Below are 20,450 nucleotides of genomic sequence, written 5' to 3'. Positions count from 1 at the left end.
TGAAAGTATCACTACTTTAGTATCTCTTACCCAAAGTGAACATTGCTCTCGATGGAAATCTTATCATCTCGATATAGTATGGGATCTGTTCCATAATGGTTTCGTATAAATCTACCATGATCTTTTTAATGTTCCTCATCTGGATCTTATTTAATATTTTTCAATGATCAATAAAATAGAAAACGGAAAGTGAATAATAGACATAAAATAATTAATGAAATTGTTATCACTCCCGTTACACAGGAAGATATAATTTCAAAAGTCTAAACTTAAAAACACTGAAAAAATGACAGTAAATATGTCTGCCGCGAATGGAAACAGCAGACATTTTATCAGCAAAACACGATATTCATAAGAATATAGCATTCTACACACATGCGACATCTAGGTTTCTGTACTCCCCCTTGACTTCCGAAGGGCCGTTCTGCGGCCGTTTTATTTGCTTATCATATCAAATTACACGCTCATCATTCCAAACAAGTTGGACCCCCTGATTTCGTAAAAAAAATATCAAACGTTGACAGAAACTAATTGTCTCAAAAGTTGGCAAAATCAATTTAAAAATGATTAAGATTGCTACTTTTGTTTATCTAAAAAATAGTTTTGTAGTTTCGAGCAAATGGTTTATAAACACCGCAAGGCTAGTTAACCCGAACATCTTCGAGCGTTACAAACAAAAATGGCAACAGAAGTATATATATACACTCCCTACTCGACTAAGTGCAGTTCCGCTACTCTAGTTTTTGTTTATCTCGGCAAATTATGTTATGATTTCTATTAGCCATTCTTAACTCGCAGATGGAATTGTCATAAAATCCGTATTTGTCAAAAAGGAACATTATGCGAATGACACGTTAGCAGTACATACTGTTCGAACGCGACATAAACACTCGAACTCACCGGAAAAGCACCTGCCTATTACTTTCGTATTCACTGGCAACATGAACGATTTTAAAAAAAATATGTCGTCTTTTCTTCTGAATACAATCATTATAATCTAACAAGAGTATATCTGGTAAAACTGTGTTGACTTTATGTAAAACGAACCAATACATGTAAATTGCTATCATATACGAAACTACCGCTTCAATCATCCCTGGCAACCTCCAAAATGGAAGGAGGTATGGACGCTTTGTAAACACTCCTCTCGTGCGCCGAGGATTTTTTTTTGACTGTGAGTTGGTATACCAACAGTACCAGTTCAATTTCAAACAATCAAATAGATATTCAAACAATACCACACTTAGTACCACAGCAATCATGGCGTTTTCTCCAACAACGATCGCAACCCAGACGACATCCGCTCGCGATCCAAGGGAGCTGTACGAGATCAAACAGAAAGCTGTGAAATACTACAATGACAATGGTGTACCGAACAAAATGGAAGATGTCCTTAACACAATGTTCTACGACAATCCGAACGATGTTTTCGGATATTTGGTAGGTGGACTGTACGTGGACATTGTTGACGTATGTCTGGTATTTCTGATATTAATTATAACATGTTGTCTAAATATAAGTTATAACCACAGAATCACGGACTGAAATCAAATAAGGGGATGGGGTTGTGGGGGGGTATTACAATTCAATATATTGTACACTGCACAGTAACCCAATGGACTGTCTCAGTAAAACCCTACACATTATCTTCAAGTGTAAAATTGACATGTGCTACAATATATATATATATATATATATATATATATATATATATATATCATCTCTTTAATTTGATAAATGGTAATGCTTGGCCTGCAGAAACCATATGCTATATGTAGAGATGTTTTATCTGCCTAGACATATATACAGCATCTACATATATATGTTCTAGTCCAAAGGATTTTGACCATTTTTTGTTTGTCTATATATTGACATACAATCAAGAAATGAATTTGATAATTACTATTCTTTTTTTTTCAGGCAAATTACTTTGAGAAATTTGCTACAACTTCTACAATATCAAAGGTAAGTGTGCTTACTAAATGTTAGATTTGTCACCTTTTATCATTCTATATTACCATTGTATGACATTGCTACTATGGAATTGGCCTTAACCATTTTGGCATTCATATGCCCATTAATGCCAGTTGAAAGTAGTTCAATTCTTGATTCACTTTGCTGGGAACTTGAGCTGGATTGACTATCAAATTTGATTCTATATTTGTGGAGTCTCCATCAGTTTTAGATTCAAGCTTGCGAATTATTTCCATAAATTTGATGATTTCCAGACAATATCCTCAATATCAAGTCAGAAACTTCAAAAATATAATCTAATATTTTCACTCAATTTGTGTTAATTATTCTTAAACTGAATTGATCGAAGAACATGAAGATATAAGAAGATGCTTAATAGCAAAGATGGTTTAAGTAATCAACTGTAACACTGGTAAATTACTCGCAAAATACTGCTCAACTAAGAGAACTACTCTTTAGCTTGATTAGCTGAGCTTCAGATTAGTTAGCCATGGGTCCCAGGTTTGAATCATAACAGAAGCATTGAAATAGACAATGACATCTGTTAGATAGTGCCCATACAATACAATGTGTTACTTTCACAAGCATCGCTATTACACGAACACGAGAAGGAGTTATTTTCTGGAGGGGCACTATGTATCCTTTGTAAATAGTAGCTGCAAAACTGCTAGAAAGAACATCCCTTTAGCTCGATCAGTTGAGTGTCAGACTAGTAAACTAGGGGTCGTAGCTTTCAAATCCTAGTGGGGGCATTGAAATAAATAATGACCTCTGTTACATTTGGAGCCCAAATTCCAGATATATGAAAAAAAAATTCTTTCATAAATTTGAATGTAATAGTCGTATGACATTTTTTCTTTAGGTTAAAGCAAGAGAAGCATATGATAGCAAAGGCCAAGCCACTGTACAAACAGAAGTATTCTGCACTGTAAAGAACAATTTAAGGGTATGTACAGTGTAAGGTACTGCTATAGGTTAATATTGTATATATACTGTATTTATTTTGTTGTCGAATATGTGCTGCTGTCTTGAATAACTTTGCATGTCTAGCAAGTTTGAGAACACTGGTTCAAATTGAATAACTACACATTTGTAGTTAAGTGTTGCTAAATGATAACTTTAAAATGGAGACTTGCTTATTCATATGGTTGTGTCTTTTTCAATCATTTTATAGCTGTGATGACTTTCCCATCGTCAAATCTTTCAAATAATGCATGGTAACACGAGATGACTCCTTCACCATTGTTAGTTCAAACATGCATTGTTTGAGCTCTTTTGTCATAAAATATTTACAAATTCATTATTTCTTTGATGATCTGAAAATCTTTAAAAAAATCTGAAAATGTTTATAATCAATTGAAACAAAATCTTTTTATCATTTTGGTAGGGGATTATTGTTTTCCTCAGTTTCTTTTAGCTGTGTATTCTGTATCATTACCCTTTATCTATCACTGTTTAATTTTTCTATAACACTGTTAGGCCTTTCTCTGTTATTGATATTTCTGTTTATCCTTTTTTATCACTTATTTCTTTTTTCTGTCAATGCTAATTCTGTCTCTGTCAATGTCTGGTTGTTTGATATCACTGTTTCTGTATTATAGTATATTCATTTTCTGTTGTGGTTTATTTTCTCAGTATTACTGTTTATTCTTTCGGTATCACTGATTGCTGTTTCTCTGTAGGTGAAGTAATTTGTTGCTGAGTGCCTGTGGATTAAGATCTTTCTCTGTAGCTGTTTGATTGGTTCTGCAGCTGAGTACCACTGTGGCGAGATCTTTCTCTGTAGCTGTTTAATAGGTCTTGTAGCTGAGTGAGATTTTTCTTAGTAGCTGTTTAATTTATTGTGTAGCTGAGCGCCACTTTGACAAAACCTTTCTCTGTAGCAGTTTAATTGATTCAGACTCTGTAGCTGAGTGTCATTATGGTGAGATCTTTCTCTGTAACTGTTTGATCTGTTGTTTAGCTGAGTGCCACTGTGGTGAGTCCATCCCCCAACAGTCACTTGCCCGACAACACAAAACCTGAGGACAGAGAAGCTGACGATACAGAACGACAGAATAGTGTGACTGCTGCAGTCAACATTCTCAACACCGACCTAAACAACAGATTGACCGGTTTGGACCCAGCACAGCAACAGGAGGTGGATGATGTGGTCAGGTACATTTAAACTACATAAATAAATGGTTGTATGATGGTGTTAAAACATGACCTTTGGGCTGGCTGAATGCCAAAGTTTATTAGAATTAAGAATTCAAATCTTGATTATAAGCAAACCATCTGAACCATGTACATTTGCACTGTCACTGTTATTTATCAGAACTATAGCAATATTCAATGTGTATATACATGGATGTTTGTGTGTGTTGTCAGAGCATTCATGATACTGGCAATTTGACATTGGGTATATATATATATTTACTAGAATTGAAGAAAATTGTCAGTGACCACTAACCAGACAGTGAAAGTTAATAAACTGTAAAAAAACAAGATGTGCCCTAAACCATCAGTGCTTTCCTTTTCATCTTCAGATGTTTTACATAGATACATTTATGATGTCATCAATAATATTACACTGAGTCTCATAATTACGTCATAGTGATATCAGTGATAATAATTACTGTGATATATTTTCATATAGCACAGTATGTAGATATATGAATCTATATGAATTTATATCATCAAGATAATCTTTATAAGGCCCAACAATACAAACTGGTAGATAATTAAAATGGAATAAAAGAAATATATATTTATTAAAATGGGTCATTTCAGCAAGTTTTATGCAGAGCTTCAGACTGCCGAGGAAGAGAGACTGGCAAAGGAGGCTGAAGCAGCGGCCACAGAGGAAGGGTCAACGAAGGATGTGGAGACCGCAAGTCAAGCCAGTGGAAGCAAAGGGAAGCAACCCAAGTCAGCAAGCAAGTATGTATATATGTAATGGGCCCAATGCTGTGGTAATATTGACACTTATTGGGATAGCATGAATGTTAGGAGGTCGGTCGTCATCTTCTTAAAAATTTTGATCAAGTGTCACAATATTGGGGTATTACTAGTTTATATGAAAATAGAAAAACTAGAAGTTTTTTTAAAAAGATCTTTTCTTTGCATACTGCCATAGGTGACAAGTAGCAATCAGATAACAGTCAATTCATGGAAAAGATATAAAAAATTAATTGTGCATAATAGCATAGTGCTATTTCTTTAGAAACTCTTATAGCTGAAAATTATACAGAATATTTCATTTGCTTATTTCAAATAAAGATAAAACAGGTTACCATAAATATCATGATTAATCAATGTTTTTGTATACACAATGATATTTTCACAATTTGTACTACCACCGCTTAAGTTATCTCTATCCAATTATATCAAAGTTGTTTCATCATACAAGAAATTTATTAGTCTATCCTTGCAAAATTATCAAAAAAGCACAAATGAAGAGGAAAAAATGGAATATATTTATGGTAGCTTAGTTTTAATATCAAACCAGTTTTACAAGTTTTAACTTGCTTTTCCTTTTTCGTCTCTCTATACTGTAGTGATGAAAGGTATAGAAACGGGTACCAGTATCTATGTAGAAATCAAAAATAATTTGATAGGATGCTTGTTTTTTTTTCAATTTGCCTAATATTACTAATATATCTGTCTTGTTGAAGTACTAAATGTGATACCAGGAATTAATTTCATACAGTCATTAATTAATGTTAGAGTTATGATATTTGAAGTAATTTTGATAATTTGAGGGTTGTCTGTGGTTTTAACCATATATGTAACAGTAACATATGATAATAAGTACATGGTAAGGGTATACTGTACTTTGAAATAGTTAAGTTTTAAAATGATAGGTGTTTCTGATTTTTTTATCGTCTTGTAAACATCAATGAAGTAAAAATGGATTTTTTGTTAAGATTTTCTCATAAAATTGTTTCATATGAAATGAACATTCAATGTGATTTAGGTAACCTCTGTATTAATTTGCTATATATTCTTATAAATCTTCTATGGGAAGCCATAGTCGGTGAGAGGTTTTATAAGGAATTTTCTAGGTTTTCTTCCCTATATCCAGGAGATAAAAAAAAGTCTCATTTCAAATTATGATTAAGATAATCTGAGCAGGTGGCCTGGCAAAGATACACATATGAATTATTTATGAAATAACACAGGAGGATGATACATGATAGTATCACATAGTTTTGGATTTTTATAAGTTTTTTTTCAATATTAGGTAAGATTTAATTGGCATAGATATATTTTTATGAATAGGTCTGAATGTAAGTGTTATTGATAAACACTAAATGTTTATGTAATTTTTAACGCACATAGATGGCATTAGAAGTTTAATTTGGAAGTGTTCTGATGATAACAAAGCTGGGTATGGTGTATATTAATTATGAAGTTTATATTTAAGCACTAATAATTATGAACAGTTTTCTTAGGTAGGTAGATTTAGAATTAATTTGACATTGTTTATTTTTCTTATAACTAATTCAGAGAAACTAATTTAGAAACATGTTTTTTTTAGCTGTGTGAAGTTAGCTCAACATACGACATTCGACATTAGACATTCAGAATTTGAATGTTGTGCCAGCTCGACATTAGACATTAGACATTCAGAATTTGAATGTTGTGCCAGCTAGACATTAGACATTCAACATTCAGAATTTGAATGTTTTGCCAGCTCGACATTAGACATTAGACATTCAGAATTTGAATGTTGTGCCAGCTAGACAATAGACAACATTCAGAATTTGAATGTTTTGCCAGCTCGACATTAGACATTAGACATTCAGAATTTGAATGTTGTGCCAGCTCGACATTAGACATTCAACATTCAGAATTTGAATGTTGTGCCAACTCGACATTAGACATTAGACATTCAGAATGAATATTGTGCCAGCTCGACATTAGACATTCAACATTCAGAATTTGAATGTTGTGCCAGCTCGACATTAGACATTCAACATTCAGAATTTGAATGTTGTGCCAGCTCGACATTAGACATTCTACATTCAGAATTTGAATGTTGTGCCAGCTCGACATTAGACATTAGACATTCAGAATTTGAATGTTGTGCCACATTCAGAATTTGAATGTTGTGCCAGCTAGACATTAGACATTCAACATTCAGAATTTGAATGTTGTGCCAGCTCGACATTAGACATTAGACATTCAGAATTTGAATGTTGTGCCAGCTCGACATTAGACATTCAACATTCAGAATTTGAATATTGTGCCAGCTCGACATTAGACATTCAACATTCAGAATTTGAATGTTGTGCCAGCTCGACATTAGACATTAGACATTCAGAATTTGAATGTTGTGCCAGCTCGACATTAGACATTAGACATTTAGAATTTGAATGTTGTGCCAGCTCGACATTCAACATTCAGAATTCGAATGTTGTGCCAGCTCGACATTAGACATTAGACATTCAGAATTTGAATGTTGTGCCAGCTCGACATTAGACATTCAACATTCAGAATTTGAATGTTGTGCCAGCTTTACATTCGACATTCAGAATTTGAATGTTGTGCCAGCTCGGCATTAGACATTAGACATTCAGAATTTGAATGTTGTGCCAGATCGACATTGGACATTCGACATTCAGAATGTGAATGTTGTGCCAGCTCGACATTAGACATTAGACATTCAGAATTTGAATGTTGTGCCAGCTCGACATTAGACATTAGACATTCAGAATTTGAATGTTGTGCCAGCTAGACATTAGACATTCAACATTCAGAATTTGAATGTTTTGCCAGCTCGACATTAGACATTAGACATTCAGAATTTGAATGTTGTGCCAGCTCGACATTAGACATTCAACATTCAGAATTTGAATGTTTTGCCAGCTCGACATTAGACATTAGACATTCAGAATTTGAATGTTGTGCCAGCTCGACATTAGACATTCAACATTCAGAATTTGAATGTTGTGCATTAAGAATTTGAATGTTTTGCCAGCTCGACATTAGACATTAGACATTCAGAATTTGAATGTTGTGCCAGCTGACATTAGACATTCAACATTCAGAATTTGAATGTTGTGCCATTTAGACATTAGACATTCAGAATTTGAATGTTGTGCCAGCTAGACATTAGACATTCAACATTCAAATTCTGAATGTCTAATGTCTAATGTCGAGCTGGCAAAACATTCAAATTCTGAATGTCTAATGTCTAATGTCGAGCTGGCAAAACATTCAAATTCTGAATGTCTAATGTCGAATGTCGTATGTTGAGCTAACTTCACACAGCTGTTTTTTTTTCATGTTTTATGTATATTCAACTTCCAAAAAAAGTTGGAATGAACATGGAAAATATCAATATTCAAATTTTGTCTCTATACAAGGCTACATTATCGGTATTTTCCTTTGAATCATGCAGAATATTTATAAGTAGCAGAGTTTTAGAAATCAAGTAATTTTTATCGTGATATATGGTATGACCAGAAAACCTTATCATTATCAGACACGCATATTTTGATTGATTAATTCATTAGCTTGATTGTGTATTTTTTGCATGTAAATGTTCACAGATTTATTTAATCCTGGACCTTAACATTGTTTGATATATACATACATATACATCCTATATCCTGTATATCATTATATATGAATTAGTAATTGTTTTATTGTTTAAATGATAGATTGTCCTTTTTATTTCAATGTTATCAATTTGCCAGAATTTTATAACTACACTTATTACTGATTGTGAAGTACAATATCCTGCAAAAGTTCCATTCATAAAGGCACTAAAATATGTTTTGGTCTTTTAGAGGTTTTTAAAGTGGTATCTTAAGGAAGGCATATGAAGCTATTTTGGAACAAAATGTAAATAAACACCTTACACTTTTCATACCTGATTTTCATATTGAAAACTGAATATTAAGGCTTTTTTGTAAATATCACTATAATAGAATGTTCAGGGGGCATTGTGTGTCATAGGGTTCAGCAACCTTCATCCTGTATCATATAATCTGTTGAAATCATTTTTTAAAATCCCATCACCCTCTTACATGTATAGTGGTGCCCTGCTTCACATGTATCATTTTTGAAATTCATTCTACCAGATGTGCATGTTGTTTTCACCATAACCTTTAGATCTACCTGACTCTAAGTTTTGAATTCCTCGCTTACAATTTTTTTCCAGGGGAAAAGATCAAAAGAAGTGAGTGAGCGACTCTAAGACTCTGATAACACATATCACCCTCTGTGTCTACTACCAGATAGATAGAAAGCTTAACGTTGTACCTCATGTTTCTGTCACTCTCAGAACCTATACAGCAGGCTCAAATACACTGGCTAAATCACTTACTGGTATCATACTTCAGCATAATGATACAACTATACTTCCATTTTCTGAATCTTGAACCTATTGTATTTGTATTTTTTTGTCAATAAAAGTTATTGCAAAAAAAAAGGGGGGGGGGGGAGGGGGAGTTAAAAAAGGCAACTAATATAAAGTTTAGAGACTAGCATAATCTAATTATCTATTTATGAGTGTACATGTAATTCCATAATTCTTTAAGTTTTGCAAGGGTCACAATAGTTTTTGTTCAGTATTCATTTGATTGGCTATATGAATAAACGTTTTTTTTTATCCTCTAAATCTTGAAGTATCATGCTTGCTAGAGTTATCTCCCTTGAAGAATTTTTGTCTCCAGTTATATTATATTTTATTAAAAACATGAACTCCTCATTTTTAAAAGAAAAAGATATTTGGGTTCCCAAAAATAGTTCTGAATTGGAATTAGTTACACTTTATTTCAAACGTATATACTGGTTAACTACAATTTAATAAAAATCTCTGGCATAGTGATCAAGTTTTAGCCATGCTAGGAGCAACTGCCAAATTAGATAAATATCACATTAAGATATCCTGAAAACCATTCTAATTCTATCCTCATATTTTTCTCTTAATTTGTCTTTTCATTTATTTAAATATCAAATTATTGTTATTATTGAATAAGCTTTTGATAATATATCCATTTTACTTATATGTCTACATTTGTTCAGATGTACCTGAAATATGTTTTTTTTTTTTCTACTGTATATTTTTTTGTTTTTGTTTATATAATTTTTTCTATACTTCAAGGTTCATTTCCACAATTTGTTTTGCTATTTTTGGTGTTTTTAATAATAAGACAAAGGTTTTATAATAGATTTTGTATTTTCAAATAAATTCAAATTATTTGATGTTGTCCTTATTGTATTCCAATTATTAAAATTTACTCGTTGCTACCACAATTTGGTCATTGAAGAGAAGAAAGGGTAAAACACAGTGGAAATAAGACCAAGTAAGTAAACGATGTTCAATTTCAAGTCTGTTTGAAAGGACAATTGTTTCCTTGAGAAAATCTATGGTAATTTTCAGCAATTTCTTTGGTAGTCTGTGTATTTTTTTCTTTTTTTTTAATTTGTGAAAAGAATTCAAGGTACCTTCATTTTTCATGTATATTTAATGTATGGTGACATGTTATTTGATAAAAAAGACATTATGGAGGAATTTAAACAAGCCAAGATGTCACCAACAATAATGCTTGAAGCTCAAAATAGAAAACATAATATTTTGTAACATTTAAAACAGAAAAAAAAATCTTTTTTTTTAAATTTAAAAATACATATGATAATAAGAGTATGGGTATGGTAAATATTGTGCATTAAGTAACTTCCAGAAAATGAAATAATACCAGTTTAACAGGAATTTTGAAAGAATTATACATGTAATAGTAAAGTACTTGTCAATGGTTGTTGAAGAAATGAAAGGGAGAAAAACATTGGAAATAAGTCTGTGTAAGTCTATAGTGTTTGTTTTATTACACTGTTAACGACATTGTTTTCAAATATGAAACTTTTTTTTATGTTTGTCATCATTATCATGCAAGGGCTTATAAGTTTTATTCAAGTTTGGGTTAAAAAATTTATTTGAAAAAAAAAGTTTAAGAAAATACTAAAACCAAAACATTTTGGGAAGGGTTAGTTTATGAATTTTCTCACTGAAAAAGTACAAAGGGTAAGTTTCTGTAATTTATCTTTCACTGTAGTGATGTCACAGAAATTGTTGAACATATACAAAGTATCAAAGGAAAAAGTACGCAGAATTAGTTTCTATGATTTATCTTACGTCGAGTGGTGTCACAGAAACTGATGAACATGAACATGGTATTAAATCATTTTTCATGAACATCAAAAAATATTTACAGTTATGGCATAGAGACATCACAGAACCAATTGTACACAATAGTAACATAACAGCACCAGTGGTATGCAGTTGTGGCATCACAGAAACAGTTGTACACAGCAGTGACATCACAGAAACAGTTGTACACAGCGGTGACATCACAGAAATAGTTGTACACAATGGTGGCTTCACAGAAACAGTTGTACACAGCAGTGACATCACAGAAACAGTTGTACACAGCAGTGACATCACAGAAACAGTTGTACACAGCAGTGACATCACAGAAACAGTTGTACACAGCGTTGACATCACAGAAACAGTTGTACAAGTGGTGCAATCACAGAAATAGTTGTACACAGCAGTGACATCACAGAAACAGTTGTACACAGCAGTGACATCACAGAAACTGTTGTACACAGTGGTGACATCACAGAAACAGTTGTACACAGCAGTGACATCACAGAAACTGTTGTACACAGTGGTGACATCACAGAAACAGTTGTACACAGCAGTGACATCACAGAGACAGTTGTACACAGCAGTGACATCACAGAAACAGTTGTACACAGCAGTGACATCACAGAAACAGTTGTACACAGCAGTGACATCACAGAAACTGTTGTACACAGCGGTGACAGTTTTACACCGCAATGACATCACATAAACAGTTGTATGCTGAAGTGACATCACAGATGATATTGTACAAAGAAGTGACATCACAAAAACAGTTGTAGGCAGTTGTGACATCAGGAACACATTTTATAGGAAAGAATTCTTGCTTATAAAGTTTTTTTGTCAGATATATTTCTAAATACATTTTACCCCACAGTGATTTTATACAGTTCAGTGTCACTGAATATATAGAAATAAGATAAAATAATTTTGTTCGAACTACAAAATGTACTCTTATATGTAATGAGATGATAACAAAATTGAATTGAAGAAAGTAGTAAATAAGATTTTACAAAATTTGAAAAAATCGTTGGAACGTAGTTACCTGATGAGTTTATTATGTTAAAATTTGATTTTATCTACTGACTATTTGTATGGATGAAGGTTTAATTTGGTACTGGTGACTGGTCAACTGCAGGCTGATGTTTATTGTTATTTATTTTGTCAGGTTGACTAGAACATCATTTGCATGCATTTCTTATAACACACCATCTTGTCCTTTGACCCATTTATTCAGCCAATCAGAATTGTGGTGGAACATATCAATATAATATTGAATTGCAAAATATTTGTTATGCATGGAAATTAGCATAATATCTGTAATTATTTGTTGAGTAATACAATAAAAGGCAACTATTGAGCAAAATAATTTTGTTGAACCTTTTACAAGGATTCAACTGTTGCTAGATTTTATTTTGCAAAGATGTAACTTTCAAAATCAGGATTCTAGAAAATGTTAGTTAGGTATATGTGTTTTTCAATGAATTTAATTGATAGTGTATCAAATTGTCCAGTATGTTCCATCCCAGTTGTGATGGGAAATGAGCTCCAATTTCTGATGTATAAAACATACAAGACTGGATATTCACATTCTTTTCAATATATTTTAAAATTGCATAAATTATCACTTTTGAGTTTATATATGAAAAAATATACATCGTATATTTAATTGTGCAAAAATGTGAAGACAATTTGAATAAAAAGAAATGATATTGGCAAGATTGGGATTATTAAGTAAAATTTTGAATATACATAAACAGATAACTGCATAAGAATCATTTGGAAATTTTGTTTTATCTCTCTAGAAAATGGAGCAAAGTCACATTATAAACTGTACTATATTTTGTATTCCATAATGTAACTTTTGCTTTCACACAGTTTCTAGTTATTTGCATGCGCTAAAAGGACTGGTATACCTCTTTATGAATAGGAATTACATTTGTTGAAAAAATGATTTAGTGTTTTATTTTCTTTTTTGATTCATGCATTACTGTTTCAGGGGTCATTTTTTCAGTAATCATTGTTTATACATTTGTTTGTTATTTATTTTGATACTTACTTATGAACGTACGTGTATATTGTCTTTTAAGTAAAAAATTACATCATACATGTTTATCAGATTCGTTTCAAAGAATTTTCTTCAAAATATAAGGATCAAAATCTAAAAGATTTCATATTATGACTTCATCTGAAATTGTGGTTTTATGTCTAGTTTGTACTTCAATCTTTGCTATGATAAAAATAATTGATGCTTAACCATATAAAAGAAAAACAAAATAGGAAATATTTTAGAATTTTTCATATCAATTATGGGTGCGCTGTAAGGTTTGAAATGTTTTTAAAATGATGGAAAGGTAAATTATTCAAATAAAAAATAACACAGGGTTAAAATTACAATTTTCTGGTCACAGAAAGGGAGGTAAAAGCCAGATGTCAGTTGCTGTGCCGATGGAGCCTACAGAAAAGTTCCTGCCAGGTGCTAGCGCTGTTAATGCCATGAGTCGTGCAGCATCAGTTGCTGCTGCTCATATACAACAGATACCAGTATTTCAACATATTGCTGGGCTTCGATTCACGGAGGTGAGAAACTTTATTTTGTGAATGTCATTGTTATGACACACAGTTGTCAGGGAACATTCACCATCTATAAAAACAAGTTTTATTCCATACAGATTTATCATCTAATTTACACAATGATATTTGCAGGCGCCTTTTGAAATGACAATTCCATCACCAATGGTGACAATTATACAGAGTGGAAGAGCAGCACTCGGAAAATCAAATTGTGTAAAGGAATTTATGGTGGTACCTAAACCAGGCATGCCTCTTTCACAGGTACAGTTACCATAGCAACAGAGTTTTGAAATTACCTGATTAAGACAAGCAGCATTCACACAAGGTGTTCAAATATTTTTTTCATAACAAAATTAAAATTTGAATCATCACAGGTTAAGGACAGTGGTTTTAAAGATGAAATTGAATATATGAAATTAATTTGCTTTATTTCAAATAATTTTAGAATCAAAAAGTCTTTTCATATACCACCCTAAATATTGATGACACATTATAAGCCAGTCCAATGATTGCCCACAATAATTCATGTCATAGTATTTCGCTAAAATTTTATTTCTAGTATTGTTAAAAAATAAGCCCATGCCTGACAATAAGCCCACCCATATCTATCATGATATCTATACAGAAGGCTATTCCTATAATCAAACCACTGACCTACACTTTGTGTCTAAGATTATATGATGCCCCGCCCTTCCCTTGAACATATTGCAGGCAAACTTTGGTATGTTACTTGGTTAAAGCTTGATGTTAGTTTTCTTGTCCTGTTTTGCAGAGTTTGCCACTAATACAAAAAATCTACAACTATGTTGGAAAAAGTTTATTTACAAAGTCTGGGGTAAGTATGACCTAATTACTGAACAGAACCACTACTTTCTCAATACAATTGTACCCATGTACCGGTAATTACAATTTTTTTGGTATTATGATGTTCCAGGAACAAAAGGGAGATAGTGATCTCTTGAATAAAGTGATTCCATCTAGATATTTGTTGAGAAATTTTTATTGACTTTCTCTTTGACGTTTTATTAGTACACATGTACTTACTTGAGATCTCATTGATTTTATCAGGTTGCTGCCAAGTTAACTAATGATATTGGAGCTTTTTGTCCGACATTTGACCGACCAGAGCAAGGTCTTGATCTCCTACAAGAAGCAATTACCCAATCAGAACTGACCGTCGGTGAAGATTTCTTTTTAGCAATCAATTGTGCAGCATATGAAATCTTTGACTATGTAAGTTAAGATAATTTCTATACAAAAGCTTTGTTTTTTGTGAAATAGAGACGTATTAGCTAGTTTGACTAGCTGTTTTATCTTGAAGACATCCAAGGATGAAAACATTTTAAAAGTTTGGGCCGATTTGTCTGATTGGCTTTTCTACAAAATTTTACTTTTTGTAGCACTAAGGTTGATAGATGTTTTGTTGATATTAGCAGATTAGAATGTATATGTTTTTTAAATCAATATCATATTAGCGACTGGGCAGGAGTATTTGGGAAAATACCAGTTTTAAACACAGCACAGAAGTAAAATTCACTTAAACAAATGTTATTGTAAACAGATATTACATAAAGCCAGGACCATGACTCCATTTATTATACTTTAAATAATGTCTGTGAGTTAAAATATAAGACACTGGTTAAGTAGCATTTGTTTATGCTAAAATTACAGCTACAATATTCCAGTAATTATCTACAAACACTGAACTCTAGGTCGATAAACATTGATAAGTACAGGACTTTGTTTCCATGCATTCATTTGTAGTAAATCCACAGTATGATCTTTTCAACCTCAGTACCTTAAATACCATAATCAATATGTATATGTACAGGACCCTGTAACTGGCAAAGAGCCTCCCGCTCCGTTCCCCGGACAGGACATGCATAAGGTAGCACCCAAACACCTGCCTTATCAAAGGGCAGTAACTCACTCACAAAGTGTGTGTATCTGCCTATAATCATAACTTGGTTTTAAATGCTATTTCACAGTGTGATTTTCTTTGGGTGAAGTTTATTATAAAAAATATATATATATATTAATTGAATATCAAAGAATTCAATTATTGGATTTGTAAAACTAGATAGCTTAATTAATAGGTAAATCCTAACCAAGATTGATAAAAAAATTCATGAATATCTTGTGTGTTGAATATCAGAAATCTGTTTAGAATCATAACATGGGTGATGTTGCTTTGTATTAACCTTAAATGTAAGTTAAACCCTAGTAAGCAATAACTTACTTATGTAGTGTTACTCATGGTTGGTTTTGGAAAAATGTTTTTAATTTTCAATACAGGTTTTTTTTTATCTAGAGGTGTTTAGGTTGCATTACTTCTATATATAGTGTTATAAACTTTTGAAATAAATATATCATTGATGATAAAAATATCTTTGATTTTGACATTGTGATACTTCCAACACAATGCACAGGTATTCCAATAACCTTTTGATATAGAAAAAGGAGATGTTATAAATTACTTAATTGATAAAGTTTACAGATTGGTACGGCATTTTGATAACAAAGAGTGTAAAATATGTGAGATTTGGTAAAAAATAATGAAAAATTTTATTTTGAAATTATAAAAAACACCCACCATTAAATGATTCTGTGTGACAAACTTTTTATATCATAACATGAATGAAGTTTGTGTTTTGTGACTTGTGTTTGATAAAAGTTATACCATAGTTCATATTGAAACTAACGCTTCTTCATTTCTGTAAAATTGTCTGATGTGTAAAGCCAACTATTTACCTGATTGTGTTTTCATTATCTGAGTGAAGTGTTGATATTACAGGAAGACCAAGCTGTGAAGGTGTGTGTTGTTGTTGATATGCTTGTGTTGTATTTGTTTTGATTTTATAGCAAATTAACAAACATTGTTATTGCGATGCAGTTTTTTTTCAATATATGAAAAAATGTATTCTTATAGTTTTGATTGCTTTATTTTGTATACAGAAAGGTTTTTTTATGATTTTTTTTGAAAAGGAAAATCTGAATGTTTCACTTGTTACAAATGCCTGGAGTATTATGTACAGAGCTTAATAAGAATTCTGATATTTGATTTATCAAATAACACACTTGACTTTTTAATTAATGCAATTTTATATTCAAGCCAATTACAAAATTGTGCTGCTTTGATAATCACATTTTAATTATTGCGGAAGAATAATAATCACTTTTTAAATCATTCTTTTTAGATATATGATGTAAATAATTTTGTTACATACTGTATTTTCAGTTGTGATGTCTTATTGAAAAGAAAATAAACTAAAATGTTTTATAAAGAATGTCAAATAACTCAGAATCATCAAGGAAAAATGAGATCCTTTCTGGTGTAAGATGCAGACAAAAAAGTTTTCTCCATTTTCATCAATGCATGTTTTACAAATGCATTAAATCCCTTTCAAACCGAACTGTAAAGTTAATTACTTTGTGCTTGACTACAGTTGTTACTGTCAATGATTAGTCTACACAGTAACCATGGGCTTAAACACTGTAGAGTACCAGAACTTACTGGTCTGTGTAAAGTGATGTTTATCATTATGTAAAATAGAAAGTGCATCTTTCATTCATTGAATATAGTATTATTCGGGCTACAATGTAAATATGTAAGGATCTGAATTATTATAAATGAAGATGAATATCAGATTTAATCTGTGTGATAAAGGTAATGTAGGCCCATTTCGAAAACTCATGTCAGAATAATTTTTCGATCAGAAATAATTCATTATGTGATGATTGGATTGTTTACTTCTGTTACAGGAGAAAGGTAAATATGAACTCCTCACAGGTCAGGCAAAGGTCGCTGATGATGTTGTAGAATTCTGGGTAGAGCTGCTAGGGCGGTATCCTTCTGTCATCGCTGTCATTGACCCTCTGAGAAAGCAGGTAGGTGTGAGCTTATAAGTATAGAGATAACAGTGTGTTATTAAGTATATATCAGTAATGCTCACACAAAGTCAGAGAAGTATTGTTTGATACAGCATTACACCCTTAACCATATCACAAGAATAAGAAGTTGGAGCACATTGCACACTAAGATTTTTTCGAGTTTTTCAAGATCATTGACAGATATCATTGTCTTTTTAGGAAAAAGAACACTGGATGCGGTTGAGTGACCGTATCAGTGACCAGTGCTTTGTGGTGGGCAGTCACACATACGCACGGCCAGGATTACTGAAGGAAGAGGAGTTGACCCCAGACTTTGTGACCAGTGGAATTGTCCTCAGTCTTGATCGTCTTAATACTGTTAGTGATACTATCCAGGTGGCCAAAAAACTCCAAGGTACAAAAAAAAAAAAAGATTTAAAAGTAGTCTTTACCATTGTTAGATCAGGTCAAGGGAAACTTCAATGATAGTCAAATGTAGTTATCGTATCTATTCTAATAAATCACATTTTCTGAAATGATGCAGTATATCTTGTATACTTCCAGAAAATCAGGACACTTTATACAATGTGTTGTGAAAATAATGTATTTATCAGCTATAAGTCAAGGGGACCTAAAAATGATGTGTGGATCAAAATAGCTGGTGGGATTGAGCTTAATATAGGTCCATGACATTACATGAGTTGGTGTTTGTACTGAAAATTTAATACATATACATGTAGGTGAGCATATTACAAGGCTTGGGCTCTTTCGCTGAATTGTCATGATACATGTATATACTATTTATGTGAAGTACTCTTCTTTGATCTTACAGATGCAGATAATCAAGTGATTATGTCTTGTTGTTATGGAGAAACAACAGACACTTTCCTGGCTGATTTTGTAAGTTGATTCATATAATTTGATCTGTAGTATGACTCAGTCTGAATTATTATTATGTTCTATCAACTTTTTAATGAATAAAATAGATCTGGAGTTGATCATTGACTTCAGACTGATAAAAAAAAATGATAGAACGACAGAATGAGTCAGACTAATGTATGAGTCTTTTTCAGGTGTTTTTCTTGCAATTTTGTGAATGGTCAAATACACAGGGTTTAATGGGTTATATTAAAACTGTTTTGTCTGCTTGACAGAAAGCTGGCAATATTAGGTTTTAACATTTAAATAAAAGTCTATTTGTTGAAAATATCTTATTTTCAAAGAATAGATATCTTAAATGGAACACATGCAAAAGTTATATCTTGTTATGATTTCTTAGAATTACCATTGAATCAGTACATAAACTAGAATTTACCAATATTTAGCATCAGAACTCAGACGTGTAGACCAGTAAAACATCTATCCCACCCTTGGTTTAGGGTACAACCCCTAGCAAACAGAACAATGGCTAGGGGTTAGCCCTGTGGTCAAACTTAAAAGTTGTATCAATTATAACAAAGATTTAAAACAGATTTTAGATAACAGAGCTGTTACTTTTTGATACATACAATATAGAACATGGAAAAAATAAGTTCAATTAAAAAATTAGATTGGTTTAATTGAGAGAAATTCTTAAAAAACATCTTTGTGGTAACTTATTTATCAATCGTCAAAATACTGGTTGTGTATTAAGAACTTCTATTCTATAAACAATACCAACCTGAAAAATGTTTCAAAATGCAGTAGTTTGATAATTTCTTAATGTTTTTGATCATCAGCAACTGATTTCCAATTCTGTAATTACTGTACAAGAGTTTGTAAAATTTTTAGCTACAGACATTTTCTTTATTTTTCAAATAAAATACCATTTGTTTCCCTTACCCAGGCCGTCGGGGTAAAGGCTCGATTCCTTAAGGTTGGTGCCCCAGCACGGGGGGAGAGGACAGCTCAAATCAACAGACTGCTACAGATCGAAGGTATGCTGGAAATGTCAGGTAGACTGGCTGCTCAAGGAGAATTTAAATTCCCTCACATTACCCCACCTCCTCTCCCAGAGCCTGAAGAAGGTGAGGAGGATGTTGCGAAAAAGGATGTTACACCTCGTAAGAAGTAAGACGCTCTTAACCGGATTACGGACAGTTCAAAATAAAGAAAAAAAAGGCAACTGCATGAACAATATCATTGAATGTGAAATATTGATGAAAGTCATGATATTAACATTTGAAATATCATTCTGAGTAAAGTTTTGTAACAATACATGTATTGAATGAATGACAATTCATTGATGTTAAGTAAACATCAAGCTGGTTTCTGCATATTCATTGAAGGAATATAATTATACAGTCTCTAGTTGTCTGTGATGTTAATCCATGTGAATAACATGACTGCTCCTGGGAACAGCTTCTTACAAATTCTGGAATTTATCATTATTTATTTCTCCAGGGTTCATTGCTTGAATATTCATTGGTTTCCGTCCATAACACATAAACTGTGATACAAATAGTACTCTTCTGAAATTTAATGATCTTAGTACACATTTTTCAATTCATCAATATTTTTAATGTTGTATTTTATATATTGTTAACTATTTGATTTGATAAATACAGAAATGTAAAAAGGACATTATCAAATAAAAAATCTATACATGTTTTCAGTGTTGAACTTTTGAATAGAAATCAAGCAGGGAGTTTGTATAAGTGTATCAATTTGCAGTAGTAGGTAATTTTGAGCTCACCTGGTCCAAAGGAGGTTCTGGGATAGGAGGGGTGGAACCCATAGGGTAAATACAGCAAATTCTTGAAAATTCTATTCCTCTTATAGGAATGATTGGATTTTGACCAAATTTGATCTGAAGCATATTTAATTGAAAAGGAATCAATTTTGCCAGGTTATGAGTATCCATAAGCTTTGATTAAGCCCGTTCATATACAACCATTACCCTCCTTTTTCTTATGTA

General features: G+C 32.2%; 1 protein-coding gene across 1 annotated transcript; it reads left to right on the top strand.

Annotated features, from left to right (window-relative positions):
* The first annotated feature begins 1,169 nt into the window (after positions 1-1,169).
* On the top strand, positions 1,170-20,018 carry LOC132555178 (enolase 4-like). Its single transcript, XM_060219532.1, has 13 exons — positions 1,170-1,440; positions 1,921-1,965; positions 2,837-2,920; positions 3,938-4,131; positions 4,747-4,896; positions 13,522-13,690; positions 13,817-13,945; positions 14,457-14,519; positions 14,753-14,917; positions 17,447-17,572; positions 17,774-17,969; positions 18,387-18,454; positions 19,380-20,018. The coding sequence occupies exons 1-13, from the start codon at positions 1,261-1,263 to the stop codon at positions 19,605-19,607; spliced, it is 1,797 nt and encodes a 598-aa protein (XP_060075515.1). The 5' UTR covers positions 1,170-1,260; the 3' UTR covers positions 19,608-20,018.
* Positions 20,019-20,450: the final 432 nt, after the last annotated feature.

Source organism: Ylistrum balloti, unplaced genomic scaffold, assembly GCF_031769215.1.
Source record: "Ylistrum balloti isolate Yb309-2 unplaced genomic scaffold, AGI_CSIRO_Ybal_v1 Utg370458, whole genome shotgun sequence".
Taxonomy (NCBI): Eukaryota; Metazoa; Mollusca; class Bivalvia; order Pectinida; family Pectinidae; genus Ylistrum; species Ylistrum balloti.
This window is presented reverse-complemented; position numbering and strand designations above follow the sequence as displayed.